Genomic DNA, 20,312 nt, shown 5'->3' on the forward strand with positions numbered 1-20,312 from the left:
GGAGTCGTGTGCAGAGAGTGTACTGGGTACAATGTGTATTTATTTGTAAGAGGAAACAGAAGATCTCAATGAGGAAGAACATATGTTTCTGAGACTGCATCTGTGCAAAAAGTACATAGTCCCTGAAGTTGTACTAAGGGAAAAAAACAACTACCATATTATAAAAAAAACAAAATCTTTTATTTCACGCATGTCCTCTTGGCACAATTCCCTCCTCCTGTTTTTTCTGCCTGACCAAATAATTCTTTCTCACCCTCAGGTCCAGGAAAACCACGAAATGTTTCGCACAGTTTGGCATAGCCTGACTAGCCAGGTTAGTAATCACGTGGGGATCCCAGAGCCAAACCTTAGCCCTAGAAGAGACGTGACTCTTCAGGGATCACCTGCCCGGGGCGCTACGCAATGGAGCTGAAATCATCCTTTGAGGGCTGGGCAGAGGCCCAGCAAGGAAACTAAAGTTGGGCGCGGCCCTGGCAGGTAGCAGCCTAGGTGATCTGGGGCGTGCACGACCACCAGGTGTCCAACTCGCCAGGTGTCCGGGCTGGCCGCCGGCTCCGCCCCCACCCCCGGGCCCAGTGCGCCTGTCTGGCGGGAGCCGCGCCCCCTCGCCCTGGGAGGTGGGCTCCAGGGCTCCCTTGGACTTGGACTCCTCCGGCCTCCCACCGGCGCTGGGGGCGGAGCGGAGGCGGCGAGACGGGGCCGGGGCGGGGGGGGGGGCTCCCAACAAATTCCCCCGGATCCGGCCGCAGTTGTCTTCCCCCCGCAGATTCTCGACCAGGAGAGGGTTCGGTCCCCCTCCCCGGGGCCCCTGGCAGCCCCCGGTCCCCCCGCGGAAAACGGATACACTCCAGACGGTCCTGGGGCCAAGAAGATCCTGGGGCAGCTGGACAGCTCCAGCCTGGCTCTGCCTCCGAGGCCAAGCTGAAGCTGGCGGGGAGCAGCAGCCGCGGCGGCCAGGCGGCCAAGAGCCTGCGGATCCAGGAGCAGGTGCAGCAGACCCTGGCCCGGAAGGCGCAGCTTCGTGGGCAACGGTGAGTGGAGCCCGCCACCCCCTTGCATCGCCCGACCCTCCTCATTCTCCCCCTTCCCCCCTCACCCATTTTGCTTCGACTCCCTGCTTCCAGGGGGTGCGGGACCTGGTATCCTGGCCCACATGTTTGCTCGCGGTCCCTTTTGTACAGAGCCGCCGCGCCTCGCGACTACAGACCGAGCTTTGCTTGGAGGAAAGCAGTCTTTTCTAAAACAACCTCCCACTCCAGCCTTTTGTCCCTGTCTGTATTCAACGTATATTAAAATGCACGTCTATATCTATGTGAAAGAATTCAGTCTAAGATTTTTACTCCTTCCTTAACCGGCTCCCCTCGCCGTCCCTCCTCCCGCCCCGCCCTCCCTCCCCCCAGGGGTCTTAATGGGGAGGCTCCGGGAGTCTGTAAACACTTTGAAATGCTGTGCTATGCAGAAGGTCGATAGGATCATTTTCCTAGGGGAAAGCGCCCCTCGGTTTTATTCGTTTTTTTAAAGAGTCTAAGCCCCCAATGAATATTTTGAAAAAGAAAACCTGAAAGTACTGGCGCTCCTACAAACTGTAAATTGGGATGGCGGTGCCTCGCCCAGGTACTTCGGGGCGCTCCACCCAGTGTACTGCGCCAGTGGTTGATCTAGGAAGTGAAAAAATTGGGAAGGAGGCTTTGGGCCAGGAACAGTCAGTGCCCCGCGGGGGGAGATGGGGGGGAGGAAGGGGACTTTGGCCGGGCCAGCCGCAGCACCCACACCCACACCCCCTCGGCCTCTCAGAGGCGAAAGGGGTTTTTATAAAGTAAAACATGTGTATCAGTAATTGATAGTCGGGGTAGAGGGAAGGTGAAGAAGATGGCAAACTAGTTCTACAAATTAGAAAACATGAAATATTTTCTCCCCTGCTAAAATCAGGTGATCGAAGCTACACAGTCCCATTTTTATTAGTTTGTTTTTTTTCATTATAAAAGTATTGAAGGGTTATAGAAAAGAGAACAGGAAAGAAATTGAACAATGAATTAAGTTGGTACATCAGTTTGTTTCCTGCAATGTTGCACTGTTTCTCTAGGAAATAATTCGGCAATGGCAAATGGAGAGCACATTAGGAAAAAGAAAAACGCTTGCAGGTCGGACTAGAAATTTAAAATAGCAGACCCTGGGAGGCCATATAGTTTTCAGTTCGTGTAAAAGAATCCTAAAGGATCAAGCAGTCAATATTTACATATTTGAAAGGTAAACGGATGTTTGATGATTATAGTTAATGTAACTGAGTGTCTACTATGTGTCAAGAATTGGACTACATGGTTTATGTTCATTGTGTTATTTATGCCCCCCACTCCCCCCAAAAAGAAAATCTGTTAGGTAAACCCTTTAATCCCCATTGTACAGATGAAGACACTAAGCAGTTAGGTAAGACTCAGGTTCCCACAGATAGTAAGTAGCAGAACTGATATTTAACTTTCCAAGCCTGAATTTTTTAACTACTCATCAGTTATATTAAGCTTTTTGGTTATTAATACTAAGTAGGATCTTTATCAGACACTAAGTTCCCTCCCATTTTTTCCTTAAATAAAATTGAGGTGGTTCTGAGAGAGTGGGAGGTATAGATAACACAGAATTGCCACAGTGCATGGAAAAAAACCTAAATTTATGTTTAGGAGGCTGACTAATGGTTTCAGGATAGCTGAGGTCAATTGTTGACCAATGGAGTCACTGCACCCCTTTAGTCTGTGCAGGTCCAGTGCTACACTAGAACCAAACTAGCTTCTGCTTGGAGACACAGGGATGCGCATTAGATCGTCTTCCGTACCCTCTGAGAGTGGCTAGCCAGAAATAACAGGACGTCAGCTATGCAATAAATCTGAGGAATAGAGAAGGAAAAGGGAGCATTGCTGAGCATCTAGTATGTGCCTAACCCTATTTAAAAATATGTTTGCATTTTATTATATCCTTAAAACAATTATATGAGATAGACATGAGGAGTCATTTCACGTATGTAGAATGTGTTGGTCTCTCCACATTTATTGGACGCTTAGTCTCAAACCCACACATGATCTGTCTGTCCTCTCTACAGCGTGATGAATTCATGTTGTTTCGTGAATTCAAGAACTATCAAATGAGTCTGTTCTTCATGAAGGGCATTGAATTAAACATAGACTCTGCTTGCTTTAAAGCAAAGAGTTTAAGGTCTGAAGAAGGAAACCTACCTCTAAAAAAATGTATAAAATAAAACATGGTAAGTGACAGTAAAAAAGAACAGCTAGTATATTATGGAGTTTAGAAGGATGAATTAGACCACTGACTGAAGGGACTTTGAGGAGCTGCTTGGAGGAATTGGGATTTTAGATTCCCCCAAGATTCAGTGGGATTGGACATAGGTTGCTGGAGAGAACATTTTAGGCGGGAATAGCAGGAATGTGTCATAGTTCACAGAATTGATATGGTAGAGCAAAGTGCACTGTCATGATACTTCTGCTCTAATGCTAAGGGCAGCTGGCTGAGTGGCTCTTCAAACTAAGGAACAAAGTGTTTGAAATACTTGGTTTGCAATGGGAGCTTCCCAAGCTGAAATGCACTCAGCAGCCTACACAGAAATGCAAGTCAGGCAGAGAGATAAGGCAGCAAACACCTACTTACTTTAAAGCCTCAGCTTTCTGAGACTCAAAAAAGTAATCCCCTTGAAAGGAATTTAACATGAACGTGTCATGAACAATTACCAGAGGTGGTTCAAGTATGTTGTTTAATCCAAGTTCTTTGAAAAGGTCTGGGGGCTCTTGATGGTTGTATTGCATTTATTATTTCCGTATTACTGTCATGTCTCTAAAGTTGAAACAGACAAGCAATTGTTGAAACAGTGCGGGTCTGGAAAGAATCCTGTAGCAACACAAGAAATTCTGGGAAGAAATGACCCTGGTGTTGACTGTTTTTAGTTCCATGGGCCCTAGAGAATTCTGAATTGTTGACATACCTGTAAGATTGAGTCAGCAGATAAGCTGCTGAAAAACATGAGCTATATGGGGCTGATCTGTTGATAAATACCCGGCAAGGATCTTTAACCCGGTCAGTTTCTCTCTAGTGCCTTAATATTGGTGGGTGGTTTTCATTGTAAATCACTCTAACTCGTGTTGTTATTGTAAACTGTGCTGAACACTTTTAAAGTTACCTGTAACTCATGGGGGTGGAGGCAGAGGGGCAGAGGTGTACAGCAGCATTGTGAAATGAGTCTGTATTGTAGGGAGTTTTAAAATTCTTTTATAAAAGTCATAGAGAAGACATTTAAGGATTGCAAGTATTAGCAAAGGGAAAAATTTTAAATGTCTAATCCTAGTTATTACACTTTGGGAATATTACCACTTTACATATTACACTGTACCCCCTGGGTGCCCATGTAGGAAGAAAGTCATGTTTTAAAGTGTTGTCTGTAATACTTATAAAACACAATGAACAACAGTATCTTAATAAAATTTGCAACTTCTTTCAAATTTTACCTTAAAAACTTGAGGCATGCCATTTACTGAAATGGTTTCCCTGGCCAATATCTTTTGAATATCTGGCATCAGGGGGCATTCTGGAGAAAGGACTGAGAACTGGCTAAGGCAGCAAAAAGACAATTGATAGGTGTTACTGGGGTGGGGGAGTTAGACACTGTTCAAATCCTGTACGAATTCTTTTATTGCCAAAAAGGAATTCCAGGAATGAAGCAATTCTGGAAGCGAAGTGACTAGTCATTCTGAAGGTAGGAGAGATTAGGAGAGGGGAGAAAAAAAAAGAGTTCAATGATGAGGTGGTAAGGTCATGGCCATGCTGCACTGAATGAAATATTCCATGTCTGCCTAATATTGCCCATGGGTGACCTTTTGTCCAGTGTCTAGCAAATTGCTTGCAGAGAATTTAAAAAAAAAGTCTTTTGGTTTTTTTTTTAGAAATTCTTCTGATTATAATTAGTTGAAGGAAATAGAATGTTAAGACAATGCTGATTACAAAAAACATGAGCTCTTCACCCCTAGAAATGGTGAGAACACATCTTTTGTGGGTAAGGCAGGGTCTGGTAGAGAGGTTTCAGAATCAATGGAACAGTGTGTGATTGTAAATGTTCCTTGCCTATGTGTCACAGATAAGATACAGGAAATTACCTTAAGGAGAAGAAGACTGTTCACTCTGGCCTTTTAAAAGGCTCCATTAATGTTATCTATGCCCTGTGCTACTGGTTCCAATCATAGGAACACAGGGTAGCACACTTGAATTAGATATTCTAGGTATTTGTTGTTCACATTAGCTCATTCTCCTAAAGTGTTTTGGATATCAACTTAAATGGTTTTTCCATATAATAAATTAAGGCTACACATATTTATATTATTTTCTCTTCAAATAGTTAACATTGATTTTACACTCAAATTGAATTTCTGGTCTGATCAATAAAAATTATTTTCTGAGAGGACACATTATTGGCAACTTATCAATGATAATAATGAAATGTAATAACAAAATGTTGCTAAGATCTCTGGTATTTAAAAATCAGACTTGATTAATGTGACTTATAATAATACGAGAAGCCCGTTGCAGGAAGATAGCTCCCGTCTCTGCCCCTCCTACCCCGCCCTTCTCTGCCGCTTCTCTCCCGCCCGTCTCCACTACCTGGGTTCTGTTGCTTGGCTTCCTTCTACGGTGTCTTCAGTCTTTTCTCCCAGCTGGTATATGCAAATTAGCTGCCATATTTGTTGGCAGTTAATTTGCATATTGCTCTGATTAGCCAATGGTGGGTGTAGCGGAGGTACGGTCAATTTGCATCTTTGTCTATTATTAGATAGGATAATTTAGTTCTATCTCAGGTGACATTCAGGAATTTTAAGTTATACAATTCTGAGATTAATGTTTTCCAGCTATTTTGCATGTACACAAATATGTGAAGACAGAAGCACCATACTTCTCCTGGGGAAATAAACAGTAAAAGGCAGTGCAAGTGGGATATACAAAATTAGGAAAAAACTTAATCTTTGTATTAGAATGAGCCATCTCACTCCCCTGCCTTATTAGGGTAAGAATAATAATAGAATTTCAGCTCCTCTTCCAATGGAAATATTAAGAAATCTATTGTGTATCTCTGTGTAATGCAGTTAATGATGATTGGATGATTGAATAGGGGACATAAAAACAGTTGTTATGTTCTTAATAACTTAAAGATGAGCTAGGGAACCCAATATGTAGCCTTAGAGAAAAATGCATATTTACAAAAAAGAAAACACAATCACCACTACCATTAAAATAATTCACATATTTATATTCTTGTAATAATCAGCTTTAGGCTTTAACAATATTAATTGGCCAAAGCATGATAACCAGATTTCAGCCATTCCTTTATTTTCAGAAGAAAATATTGCTCATTAGAAGTTTAGTAAATTGTTCCCACTAAATCTTAAATCTCAGTAATACAACCATGGGATGGGGTTGAGAAGGATCACATCAGAATTATTGTATCTTGATTACCTTTTTTTCTTTGAAGGAAACAAACAGGAACTTTTCTTGACAGATAATCGGAAGTTATTATAGACCACCAAAATATTACAGATAAATAAACAAGCCACACAGAGAAGAGAATGAGAGTAAATATATATTAACCAAATGTCTAACTAACCTTGCCAAAATGAGCATAGTCAGCTTTCTTAGTCACTCAGGAAGAAAGTCTGCCTACATTTGGGAGAAATTTTTCTTCCCTATATGTTTCCAGAATGACAGAGAAACAGTAGAAAATATTTGAGTATCTTACATGTACTCCAAGGCAAAAACACACAAGCAACCACTTTCCTCACATTTTGGCTCCATGGTGGCAAGCCACAGGATACATGTCAACCTGAAGCATTAAGTGTCAACTGAATTGTGTGACTTGCAGATTTTGAATGGACAAGGAAATATGACTCATCAACAATTAACATGTCAACTGCTAATGCAGGACTGTACTAGACATGGAAGTAAAGGATGTGAGTCTTCATGTTGAGGAGGTAAAAATTTACTGGAAAGATAAGGTAACCTCTTCCTGTTTCAGTCTGGCCTTACTCCAATCCATTCTCCCTATAGCTACTAGAATAAATTTTCTGAAGTCTCATCAAACCATCTTCTGATTTATTATCCTTCTGATTCATTTTCTTGCTGTTATCTGCAAGAGTAAAATCCTCATTCAACATGGCATTCCAAAGTCTTCATGATCTAATGCCTGCAACTCCTCAACTGTCATCCTATCACCACTACTCCCACGGCCCACCAAACAAACATGTGCATTTATCTTACATGGTGTTCTTACTCCTACCCCTACCCCACTCCTCCCTCCCTTTTCTGGGCCTGGTTAACTCTTGCAAGCCCCTCAAAACGCAGTTCAGTTGTGTCCTCCATGGGCAGCCTTCCCTCACCCCTCCTCCACCTCACAGTATAGAAGGAGATCTTAATACAAGTTAAAGATTCGGTCATTATGAGTCACAGAAGATGTTTCAGCAGAGGAGAAACATGGAAAATGCAAAGGTTTTCTGAAACCACACTTGGCAGATTTGGTGGATTTAAAAGAGAAGGGATAGAAGTTGTGAAAATCAGTTGGAAGGAAAAAGGTTAGCCCTGGCAATTGAGAAGCTATAGAAATATGATGACTTAAGACCATTATAAAACCTGTAGTGAGTTTTATAAAGGAAAAAATAAATAAATTTGTGAGTTCCAAAAATTCATCTTTTTGACTGTTGCATCATTGTGAGAGTATAATGTGATACTTGTCATTACAATTCTAAAGTAATCATTATGGGGATATCTCAGCAAGTGAATTGGTAGGAACACCAAAGGAGACAAATTATACGAATTAAGAGATTTAGACATTTCCAGGCTGTAGCAATGTAGTGCTTAGCCAGTGCTAAGCTACCAGTTTATAATGACAAATTCTATAATCACATATTCTGGCTCCTCAAACAAAATACATTTATAGCCACCAGCACTGTGAGAGGGCCTTTTTAATCTGTATTTTTTTTGTAGTTATCTATTGCAGTAATTTGAAATTGGCCCCAAAATGCCATAAACTGATACATCAATTTGATAACCTCAAATTGCTTAGGGGGCTCCTGAAAAGTAAAGATTTTTGGTGGCTGGTTGGTATATCCATTGACTAGTCACAGAGTGGCACATGGAGCATGTGGCCCATTCTCCAAGAGAGCTGGTCTGTCCCTGGCATAGTCAACTTAGTTGGGAGGCAGCTATGCTCACTACTATGCCACCAATGCCGACGGCTGGTATATTCAACTTAGTAAGAAATCATAGGCAGGACTATCCCGGCGTACCCCCGCTACACTGAATTGTTTCTTAGGGTTGATTATGTGAGCTGTGTTAACTGTAATAAGAATTACACAATAATCACTACTGCACACATTTTGTTCATTTCTCAATAATGTGAAACATTATTAGACTTTGATGTGCTTTAAAACATCTTTTCACCATTGTTTTTGAAACCAACAACTTCTACTCATTTGCCAGCCTGAGCAAGTACCTACCTGGCTGGGTTCTATGCAATGTGTGAAATTGTTGCATATCTGGTCATTTTTCTTATAAAGCAATAAAAGAAGATAAAGGAAGTTTGCTTTTTTAATGTAAGTCTGGGGAAAAGAATCCTGTGTTATATGCCTCACAGACAAACAAAAATGTGTCACCAACTCAGAGAGTCCTGATAATATGGTTCTTGATGGGTCCTAACATATTTCATATTCTCTTTTAAGTTACTGGTAAATAACTCTAAGGAGCCACAGAAATATGAATTGCTATACAGATTTCTTCTAGTAAGTTTCAAGATGCCATGTCTTACCTGTAATGGCATGCCCCCAATTTTTCTCTAATGGAAGAAGTGAAATATTTGTAAGGTGTGCAGAGAAAGAGTGCTATTATTACCTAACGGTTCCTGTAGAAAGACCAAGTACCAGAGATGATAGTGGTTAGACCTCCAAGTTCTCTTTCCACCAAAAAGACCATTGTGAATCCACACTGTGAAGACAACTGCATTTGAGCACAGTTAAATGTAGCATTTATTATTTTATTTTACATTTTTATTGATTTCAGAGAAAAAGAAAGTGGGAGAGAGAGATGGAAACATCAATGATGAAAGAGAATCATTGGTCAGCTGCCTCCTATAGGCACCACATTGGGGATCAAGCCCACAACCAGGGCATGTGCCCTGACCGGGAATCAAACCATGACCTCCTGGTTCATAGGTAGATGCTTAACCACTGAGCCATGCCAGCCATTAATTTAAGTGTAGCATTTAAATTAATACCAGCAGTGAATACTGACTGATTTCTATGCATACATATTTCCCCCCAAATCAATACACGGCCTTTAGTGCATCTTTAAAAATCAAGGTAAGGCTGAGGAATCACCTGACATCTTGTTGTTTCTATAGCTGGACAATGTAGATCTCATTTATCAGCCTGCTGACTTGTTCCTTTTTCAGAAACAGAGATACCATCCAAATATTTTCTGATATCCTTCTTTTTAAAGTTGTGGCTTGTTGAATCAAAGCAGCTGAATTTTATACAAGTTCAATGTCGGCTCCTTAAAAAATGTATTCATCTTTCTGGGCTTGAGATACTGAACAAGCAATGCCTGACCTCACCCAAACCCTGCAGATGTATTTTTCACCCAAGAAATTGTGGGTTTCAACAAGAGAACCATTCTCCTAAATAACAATGTTGGTGGGGAGTTGAGCGTACACAGACCTCACATTGTAACGGAAACCCGGTGTAACACCCTTGTTCTGTACAGGACAGCAGATAGTGCAAATGGTAGCTCATTTGTCAACCCAGAACCTATTTTTTTTCCCCAAGTAAACTGAGTTCTACATTTATGTGATTGAAGTCCCTCCACGGGGTGCCTTTGGGTTCCTTCACAATAACTGTGCGTCCCTTCCAAGTGATGTTGACATTTTCTGACAGTCTGATTGCTGAAAATGGTCTTCATCTACTCAATAGAGGTGGCAAAATCTGTGGCATACACTTAACAATACCTGTTTCCTAAGAATTCCTTGTCCCTCCATCTCTGTACATTCTCTTTTTAGAGCTCAGTGTGAACCAAGCAGATTAGTTTTTAACCAGGCTCAGAGGGTGCTAGACGCTTGAAAGAAAAGATGCTGTGCTGACTATGAATGCTATTCTCTTCTCTAATAGAAGGTTATCTAAAGGTTTTGTTTCCTTGTTTGTTTAGCAATTCCCTGTCATCTACTTACTTTAAGGCCATGGTTCTCAACCTTCCTAATGCCGCGACCCTTTAATACAGTTCCTCATGTTGTAGTGACCCACAGCCATAAAATTATTTTCGTTGCTACTTCATAACTGTAATTTTGCTACTGTTATGAATCGTAATGTAAATATCTGATATGCAGGATGTATTTTCATTGTTAAAAATTGAACATAATTAAAGCATAGTGATTAATCACAAAAACAATATATAATTATATATGTGTTTTCCGATAGTCTTAGGCGACCCCTGTGAAAGGGTCGTTCAACCTCCAAAGGGGTCTCGACCCCCAGGTTGGTGACCCACAGGTTGAGAACCACTGCCTTAAGGGAAGCTGTAGTTGATTTTTTAAATGTGCCCAATATAAGTAATGGTGTCAAAATAGAGGCTTCTCATTGTGGTTTCATAAATGTATATGATTTATCCAATTAGGAAATAAAACTGCTCACAAAACCTACAAAGAAAAAACTGATTATGGAAATCAACTTATTTTTTTAACCCTAAAATAATCCATTATTTTGGATAATGCATAGGTGAACAGAAATCAAGATATTTTCCTATAAGCTGTTTAGGTATAGTATATCCCTCAGATTAATATTCAGACTAGGAAAGAAAGAGAATTACATTGTCCTGTAAGATCTACTACACCTCTGCCATCTTCTGAGCAATTTAGAATCCTTACTTCCATCAAAACCAGCCCCCTTTAGCCTATTTCTCCAGCCCCAGCCCCACCCCTACAATTGCTTTGACCAGAATTGCTTCCTATTTGAGGAGGGTGGAGTTTAAAGTTGTTCTGTAACTGCTTCTTTTATTTCCTTTAAAGTGGGTTCCATAAAATGTCCATGGTGTTCTTAGAAGAAAAGGTTTGGATAATATTGCCTGAGTTAATATTAATTTGAAATATTCCCTATAAATTATTACCTCCTTTTTGGAAACACCAAAAATACATAATGCATGATGCAAGTGAAATGAATGGCAAAAAAAACCCACTATAATGTTATTCTGATCCTCAGTGGCCGGGTCAATCAAAAATAGCCTATTTGACTTTGTGTGGTGGACACACAATGCAATATACAAATCATGTATCATAGAGATATACAATTGAAACCTATATGATCCTATTAATCAGTGTCACCCAATAAATTTAATAAGAAAAAAAAATACCAGAAAAAAAATCAAATTCAATATCACTGGTAAAGTTACCAGAATAAAAGCTCTGAGGTACAACACAATGTAAATCTTGCATACTAGTTTACTTCTCCTTCTAGAATAGATTAATTCAAGAAAAAGTGTGAAATATAAATTTTTGTGATCCAAATTCTGTTTTAAAAACCATACCTCATTTTTGCATGTTGCTTTACATTTTCAAAGCATTTGAATGAGTGCTTTCTCAGATAAACCTCTTTCTCAGCAACTCTGTTAGTAGCTGGAATTGAGGGAAACTGATTTGACCAGTGATTTGACCAGACACATAGAATGCAGTAGAGTGGAGGCTCCAGACCAAGTCCACAGATTTCTTTGGTTTAGGGAAGATACCCACCTCCTTTTGTGAAGCAAATGAATCCTTTGAAATATAGCCACACGCTCATTTTCCATGTTAGAAAATGTGAGTTTTCATGTTGGATATATTTAAAGCAGGGTGTGCCTGTATGTATAGTATGTTTTTGTTTGCTCTCATTTCTATTTTTGGAGAATAATTCGTGGCTGAATTATTTCATCTGTCCCATAGTCATTATTATGGTATATAATATTTTATCCTCTGACTGAACAGAAAATAATGACTTGCCTTAAAGAGATTAGTTTCCATCCTGATTAATACTTATCTTTTAAGAAAAAATTCCACCTTGTTCAAAATTTCTTTAAAATCTTAGAACACGGTTGCTAATTCACCTTTAATCCACTATACTGATCTCAAACGCATGACTATCTAGGCAAATTAATCTGCATTATTTGTCATTTGAGATTGGCCTTTTAACCAGAGAAACCATCCTTTGTACCAGCCTGCAGGTTGAATATCAGGAATCACAACTTCTCTGGAAAAGGAAGAGAGTTTGTGGTTTAAAGATCCAATCTTATTTTATTCCTGTTACCAACCCCATTGTAGATACTTTGGGAACCAGTAAACCGGTTTCAGTTCATACATCTGAAAATGCAAGGAGAAGCTTCCTTATAAGGACTTGTGTCAGCAAGTAGAGAACTAATATTTGCAGAGTATTTTGAGTTGCTCAGGCAAAGGTTCTAGAACAGGATTGGGGAATGTCTGGCCCAAGGGCCTTATAAGGTCTGACCCTGCCAAGGAATTAGGGGGGGAGTTAATTAAATGTTTGACCAAATATAGCAGGCTAATTTTTAAGTTGATAATTTTGTATGGCCCGTGAATGATGTTATCAATATCCAAATGGCCCTTAGCAGAAAAAAGGTTCCCCACCCCTGTTCTAGAGGAAGGAGAATGATCGTTTTTTGGTCCTTATATCAAAAACTATGATGATAATCCCTTCAAGGTTTTGACAATTCCAGAAAAGTCGCCATGCACTTAAACAACAGAGACCAGTGGAAAGGAGGAACCCAGAGTTCAAACCTGATATTAAATCTCTTTGCAATTTAAAGCAGGTAATTTGTTTCCCTATTTATCAAGGGAAATGATAATAGCTGGCTCTGCATCACAGAATATTGAAAAGAAATACATAAAATAATTTGAGCTCCTGAAAGAAAAGTAATATTGGAATGTAAGGAGTTCATATAAATTGCTTTAAAAAGCCTTACAGCCCCCAGCAACAACGTGAGTTAAACTTCTTACTTCAACAGGCCCGCTTATAAAGTTCAATGATTAGCTATTTTGATAGGCTACACTGTTTCCCTGGGTCCTGATCAAAGATTCTTACACATTTTTAAAAATATATTTTATTGATTTTTTACAGAGGAAGGGAGAGGGATAGAGAGTTAGAAACATCGATGAGCGAGAAACATCGATCAGCTGCCTCCTGCACACCCCATACTGGGTATGTGCCTGCAACCAAGGTACATGCCCTTGACCGGAATCGAACCTGGGACCCTTTGGTCCGCAGGCGCGACGCTCTATCCACTGAGCCAAACCGGTCAGGGCGATTCTTACACATTTTAAAAATCCTTGCAGGAATCTTAGTTTGAAGATGCAAATAGCCCTCTAAACCCACCCCCACCCCCCCCCACCCCCAAGCCCCCCACCCTCAGTAACTGTTTATGAATATCTACTTGTTCCTGGACACTGCAGGGACGCCAGGCTAGAGGGACCCATTGAAGAAATGTTGAATTCCTAAATTCCTTTCATCATCTGCCATTTTAGTATAGAGTAACAGGAATTAATCGTTCTGGCAGCCATCCATATATGCCATTAGGATTTTCCCATTCTGGATTGTCCCTGCCTTTCATATATTTAGTTTTCATACAGTCTAAAATTCTGAACCTTGATAACCTTGATAATGGATAACCTTGAACTACTTTTTTTTTCTTTATTGATTAAGGTATTACATATGTGTCCTTATCGCCCCATTGCCCCACCCCCTCCTCCCCCATTCATGCCCTCACCACCCTGGTGTCTGTGTCCATTGATTAGACTTATATGCATGCATACAAGTCCTTTGGTTGATCTCTCCCCCTTACCCCCACCCTCCGCTACCTTCCCTCTGAGGTTTGACGGTCTGATTGATGCTTCTCTGTCTCTGAATCTGTTTTTGTTCATCAGTTTATGTTGTTCATTATGTTCCCTAAGTGAGTGAGATCATGTGGAATTTATCTTTCTCTGACTGGCTTATTTCGCTTAGCATAATGCTCTCCAGTTCCATCCATGCTGTTGCAAATGGTAAGAATTCCTTCTTTTTTACAGCAGTGTAGTATTCCATTGTGTAGATGTGCCAGTTTTTTAATCCACTCATCTACTGATGGGCACTTAGGCTGTTTCCAAATCTTAGCTATGAATTAATGAGTTAATGTGCCGCTATGAACATAGGGGTGCATATATCCTTTCTGATTGGTATTTCTAGTTTCTTGGGATATATTCCTAGAAGTGGGACCACTGGGTCAAATGGTAGTTCCAGTTTTAGTTTTTTGAGGAAACTCCATAATGTTCTCCACAGTGGCTGCACCAGTCAGCATTCCCACCCAGTAAACTAAACTACTTTTTATTAAAATTATAAATTTAGTTTCTTATATATCAACTGGCCAATAATTTTCTTCCTCACCATAACCTCTGTAGAAAAGGCTTCTGTTTTATTGGAGGGGGGCAGAGTTTAAGCACTCCCCTGCCCCTGCTCACCCCCTCACCACACCCCACTGCTGCGAACTCCCTGGTTCCCAGGCCTTTCAGAATTAGAGCCAGCATATTCCCTGGACCTGCTCAGTTAGCCTCCTTTCCCATACCAGCAGGACCCTTGCAGCCCTGCCTCTCTGAAAGTCTGGGATGGATTTGGGGTGGGAGTGGAGGACAGAGGGAATGGTGAGTGGGGGCAGAGTTAGGGACTTCGGGCAGCCTGAGCAGGAGCTGGAGGTAGGCATTGAGAGCTCAGCCCTAAGGCCACTCACAACCTTTGCTCTGGGGTCTTAGAGAAGATTCCTTTCCCCCATTCATTGTCCCAGTTTTAGGCATTGAGGTTAAAAGTTAAGGGGCTACTTGACCTTTTACCATCCCTTGTGGAGAAATCAGCCCCCTAGAAATCAGGCCTGGCTTACCTCAACTTCTCTAGTCTTTAGAGTGACATTTACAAACCTGCACTGCCTCCCCCAGGACCCCTCCAGGCCTAAAACTTGTACCAGCCAGATTGTTTAGCTCCAGGAAATAAGACACATGTACACGCACGTTTTGGGATGGATTCATTCTTGTGAATCTATCTTTGAAACATTGACTTTATAACAATGTATTGAGAAAATATGTTGGTGTGTTCCAATTGTATTGGAAAGAAAAATCTAGGCTAAAATTAGGGAATCAGAAATTTCCTAGGTTTTAGAGATCTTTGATTATTTTGACCAGCTTGTGTGTGTGTGTGTGTGAGAGAGAGAGAGAGAGAGAGAGAGAGAGAGAGAGAGAGAGAGAAAGAGAGAGAGAGAGAGAGAGAGAGACAGAGAGAGAGGGAGAGAGAAGGCAGTGGGAGATTATAAAGGAACAAATAACAAGATGGGAGAAGGATCAAGTTGTAGAAGAGGGTGACAACACTGTCTTCCACCACCTGCTCCTCAGAGGAGTGTTTTAAGAGACACACACATCAGCTGAGAGTCCCTGTGGGCCCCCAGGACTGAGCAGGAAAGGCTGTGTTCACAGTAGAGTGGGCTGGCTGTTAGATCACCAAACTAAGAATGAGCCAACCCAGCTCATTCCAAAAATGTACTCATTTGTAGGGCAGAGGCTGATTTCCTCTCCTGCCTCGCTCTCAGACGGCCAAATACCTCCCCCCGCCCCAGGCTTGGTCTTTGGAAGCAAAGCAGTCCTTGTTTACTTTGACCAACTGAGCCACCTTGTTGTTTATACAAGCTATCTTATCTAGTATTGTTGAGTCACCCTTGTATTTATTGCCTACACCTACTGCCTTCTCTGGTAGCTTCTGGGGTCCTGCCCTGGGAATAGAGTTCTCTAACTTAAGAAGGTGAACTTTTTTTATTTTTTGAAGTATATTTTTATTGATTTCAGAGAGGAAGCGAGAGGGAAAGAGAGAAACATCAATGATGAGAATCATTGATCAGCTGCCTCCTGCACACCCCCTACTGGGGATCAAGTACACAACTCGGACATGTGCCCTGACTGGGAATGGAACTGTGACCTCCTGACTCATAGGCCCAGGCTCAACCACTGAGCCACACCAGCCAGGCCAAGAAGCTGAATTTTTATAGTATAGACCCACCTAAGCTAATCAGTGATACCCAGATTTCTCAGTATTGTAACAGACACTTCTTTTATATTTGTGAAAATTTCCTCTCCCCTTTCTTCGCTTTCCTTTAAAATATTTAATTATATATTTTACTTTTAATTCAACTTTTATTTCGAAAAGCTTGTAGATAATGCTGTGATAACAACCTTTCATCCTTTGCTACATCCAAGGATAATGTTACACCAGCACGTAAAAAAACACTAATATAAATCTAATACTTGTTTTTGGCCTTAATACTTACACTTAAAATATGCTACTGTTCTACAGTGTTTACTACATTATTTTAATGTACGTGCTTGATTGCAGGAAATCTTCACCGAGCCAGCAGTGTTCCTGAGTATGTCTACAACCTGCACTTGGTGGAAAATGACTTTGCTGGCGGGCATTCCCCGGCTCCTAAAACCTATGACAGGCGAAAGGTAGGATGCCAAAGAACGCGACACTAGTTATCAGAAACATTTTCCATCTCCCACAGATTAGTTTTTAATGTTGCCTCTCCGAAATACTGTTACTTCCTAAATGAATTATGAGAAGATTGATTTTGTGTGGACACTGTAGAAAACTGGACATTGAAACAGCCTCAAATCCTGGTGCAAATAACTCGTCAAACCAGGTTAACCACGTCTTGTGTAGAAACAGATTTTACCCAGAAAGGGCCCGGCTTCTCCAGGTGATTCAGAGAAAGGGACCCCTTGTGTAAGAGTCCCGGGATAGTGAGTCTTCAACAGAGATGGAGACTGACTGATGCCTCATTTCACCTTTCTCTCTCCCTCGTGCAGTCAGGCATAACCACGGCGTATGAAGGTCGCTGGGGGAGAGGCACCGCGCAGTACAGCTCCCAGAAGTCGGTGGAAGACAGGTCCCTGAGGCAGCCTCTGCGGAGACTGGAGATCTCCCCCGACAGCAGCCCCGAGCGGGTCCGTTACTCGCACAGCGAGTACCAGTACAGCCAGCGGAGCCAGGCGGCGCACACGCTGCGGCACCGCGACAGCCTGCGGTCCACCCTCCTGCCGCCGCCCAGGTACGCCCGCTCCGAAATCCTGGGCTTCACGTCGGGGGCCGCGAGCCGGCAGCGCTACTACGACACTTACCACAGGCAGGTCCAGTACGGCTCGGTGAACGACTCCGTGTTTGACGGCGCCCCGCCCAAACCCGTGGCGCGGCGTACCCCCGGCCCGGGACCAGCCACAGCATGAGCAACCTCCTGGAGAAAGAGAACTACCTGACGGCGGGCACGGCGCTCAGGCCGCTGCCGCCCCTGCAGTCCGCCGCGCACAGCAGGGCCGCCCGGGCCTCCTGGCATCAGAGCTCCTTCCACAGCACGCGCACGGCGAGGGAGAGGGACGCGGGGTCCAGTGTCGCCGTGGATGCGGGCGGGAGGAGGACGCACCTGACCGCGGGCCAGGTGGCTGCAGGAAGCGGGACCGTGCTGGCGGAGAGAGCCGTTTTCACCGACGCCCAGCTCAGGTGAGGCCCCTTCTCAGTCTGCAGTTCCCACGGCCCCCAGGCCGTGCTGGCACTTCTGAGGCTGCAGAGAAAGGTGTTCAGAGATAAGTGTTCCAGGAACGGCTTTGCGGGCAGCTGCGAAATTGACAGGTTAGCCTATTTACCTCGGGGACAGAGGCCAGGCTGCCTGCTCAGAAGGCAGCCTTGGAGGGAAATGTGACGATCAGTCCATCTGTTACACTTCCAAATTCGATGCTGGCTGAAGGGTTATGGCTCCCTCTCGGCTGAATGAGCGCTAACTCCAATAGACCAGGAAATGGATCATTGCATGCATATTCTTGAAATAAAGGAAGGAAAAAGGCTGTTCCAGGTGCTGAGTGAAACTCAAATGCTATTTTGATAACTACTACCACAGAAAGTCTGATGGCTAAGCAAGGCAGCTAATTTTTAGATGTCTCCTTCCTTCTATACCCGATACGTTTTAGTTTTAAAGAATGTTTTAATTAAAAAAAATTGATTGATTGATTTTAGTGAGAGAGAAAGAGGGAAACATTGATTTGCTGTTCCACTTATTGATGCATTCATTGATTGGTTCTTGTATGTGCCCTGACTAGGGAAAGAACCCACAACCTTGGCATTAGGTGCTCTAACCAACTGAGCTACCCAGCAAGGGATACTTCTTTATTCAGTGATTTGGAGGGTATTTTTTGGCAATACCAAATAATTTTAAAAATTGAATTTTCAAAGTTATTCCTTTGCCTGTCTTACTTTGGCTTGACTAATCTTACTTTGGAACTAAATCCTATTCAAATTTAATGCTGGGGCACAAATTTTATAACTGAGGAAAAAGTTACATAGAGAAAGGTTTAAGAAATGGATGCATGATTATGTTACTAGGTCCTGAAATAATGATGTATCATTATGGTAAAACATTAAATATATGATTTTTAATGTTGCTTAGTGGCAGTTGTCACCTTTAATTATCACTTTAAGTGGCGTTGTACTGTAAAATCATTGACTATGCAGGTACTGCTGATAGAAGATGATAGGGCTAGTCTAAACTCAAAGCAGGAAATATTTCTTATAACCTTTCCATAATCCCACCAAGTTTTCCTGCCTTTCAGCATGGCACATAAGGCCCATGTTTTCTCCTGCTTATCACTCCAGTCTCATCTTTCTTATCTTCATCCTTTGTCACCACCCTCCCCACACCACCCCCACATAACACTCAAACCACTTGGAACCTCTTTTATTTCCCTTAATGGAAGATATTCAAGCATGTATTTCCTTTCTTCTTCTATCTAGCTACCTAGCTACCTAGCTACTTACCTACCTGTCATCCCTTTCCCCCCAGTAGCTCTGATTTTGCCTGGCTTAGCTCAGATACACCTTTTCCCTGACCACTCCCCTCTCAGTCTAGTCTAGGTGCCCCAGTTAGCTGCACTGTGTGACTGTCTCTACCAGAATAATCTATTATGGTTATCCATTTACTTACCTGCTCTCCCTCTAGACTTTGAGCTTCTTGTGAGTGTGTCTTATCTTTATATCCTCAGCACCCTAAAACAGAGGTAGGTCCATAACAGTCACTATGTAAATGAATGGTGAGAGAATGAAGGAATTAAAGAAGGGAGAAATGAAATATAAACTCTTTCCATCTTTTATTACCCACATTCTGGAAGAAGTATTAACCACACTATTTCAGGTCATTGTTTTAATAAATAGGGTACATTTTATTAGAATAATTATATTTCAAAGAAGAGAAGGAACACTTGGGATTAAGAAATATAAAATAAAGGGAAAGATATCTATTGACTAGAGCAGCAGTTCTCAACCTGTGGGTCACGACCCCTTTGGGGGTCGAACGACCCTTTCACAGGGGTCGCCTAAGACCATCGGAAAACATATATAATTACATATTGTTTTTGTGATTAATCACTATGCTTTAATTATGTTCAATTTGTAACAATGAAAATACATCCTGCATTTCAGATATTTACATTATGATTCATAACAGTAGCAAAATTACAGTTATGAAGTAGCAACAAAAATAATTTTATGGTTGTGGGTCACCACAACATGAGGAACTGTGTTAAAGGGTCGCGGCGTTAGGAAGGTTGAGAACCACTGGACTAGAGGCTCAGCGCACGAAATTCTGGCACGGGTACGGTCCCTAGGCCTGGCCTGTGATCAGGACCATCTTCCCCAACTGCCCGCAGCCGGCCCCGCCCCCTGCCGCCACCCACTCCTGGTCCCCTGTTCATCATTGGGCAATCAGAGCCTGCCGGCTGGAGGGAAGGACCAAGAGGTCAGCTGTTCCTGCCCGCTCGCCAGCCCCGCCCCCACCGCAGTTCACCCTCTGTGTGTGGGCTGACCGGTGGGGTGGAGGCCTTGGCCTGGTGCTGCCCATGTCCCCTGCCACCCACCCCTGGTTCCCTGTTCGTCATCGGGTGATGGGAGCCTGCCAGCTGGGGGGAGGGACCCGAGAGGTGGTCAGTGCGCCTCATAGTGACTGGTTGACCGGTCATTCTGGTTGTTCCACCATTAGGGTCAATTTGCATATTACCCTTTTATTATATAGGATGATTCCTAAAGTTGCCATCCTAGAGATCAGAAACCATAGAAAGGAACTCTCTTTGAAAATGTTGCTTTCTACGGAAAAGCAGAGATATTGCCTATAATGAGGCAAATAGGTGATCCAAGGTGCTGTGT

General features: G+C 42.4%; 1 protein-coding gene across 1 annotated transcript in view; it reads left to right on the top strand.

The window, feature by feature from the left end:
- Window positions 1-277: 277 nt before the first annotated feature.
- Window positions 278-20,312, top strand: part of PKP2 (plakophilin 2) — a 74,067-nt gene continuing 54,032 nt past the window's right edge. The window contains 7 exon segments of the mRNA XM_023752271.1: window positions 278-313; window positions 767-908; window positions 911-1,010; window positions 1,012-1,031; window positions 16,464-16,576; window positions 16,937-17,312; window positions 17,315-17,626. Of these exon segments, the coding sequence (XP_023608039.1) occupies window positions 278-313; window positions 767-908; window positions 911-1,010; window positions 1,012-1,031; window positions 16,464-16,576; window positions 16,937-17,312; window positions 17,315-17,626 (1,099 nt within the window).

Source organism: Myotis lucifugus, unplaced genomic scaffold, assembly GCF_000147115.1.
Source record: "Myotis lucifugus unplaced genomic scaffold, Myoluc2.0 scaffold_30, whole genome shotgun sequence".
Lineage (NCBI taxonomy): Eukaryota > Metazoa > Chordata > Mammalia > Chiroptera > Vespertilionidae > Myotis > Myotis lucifugus.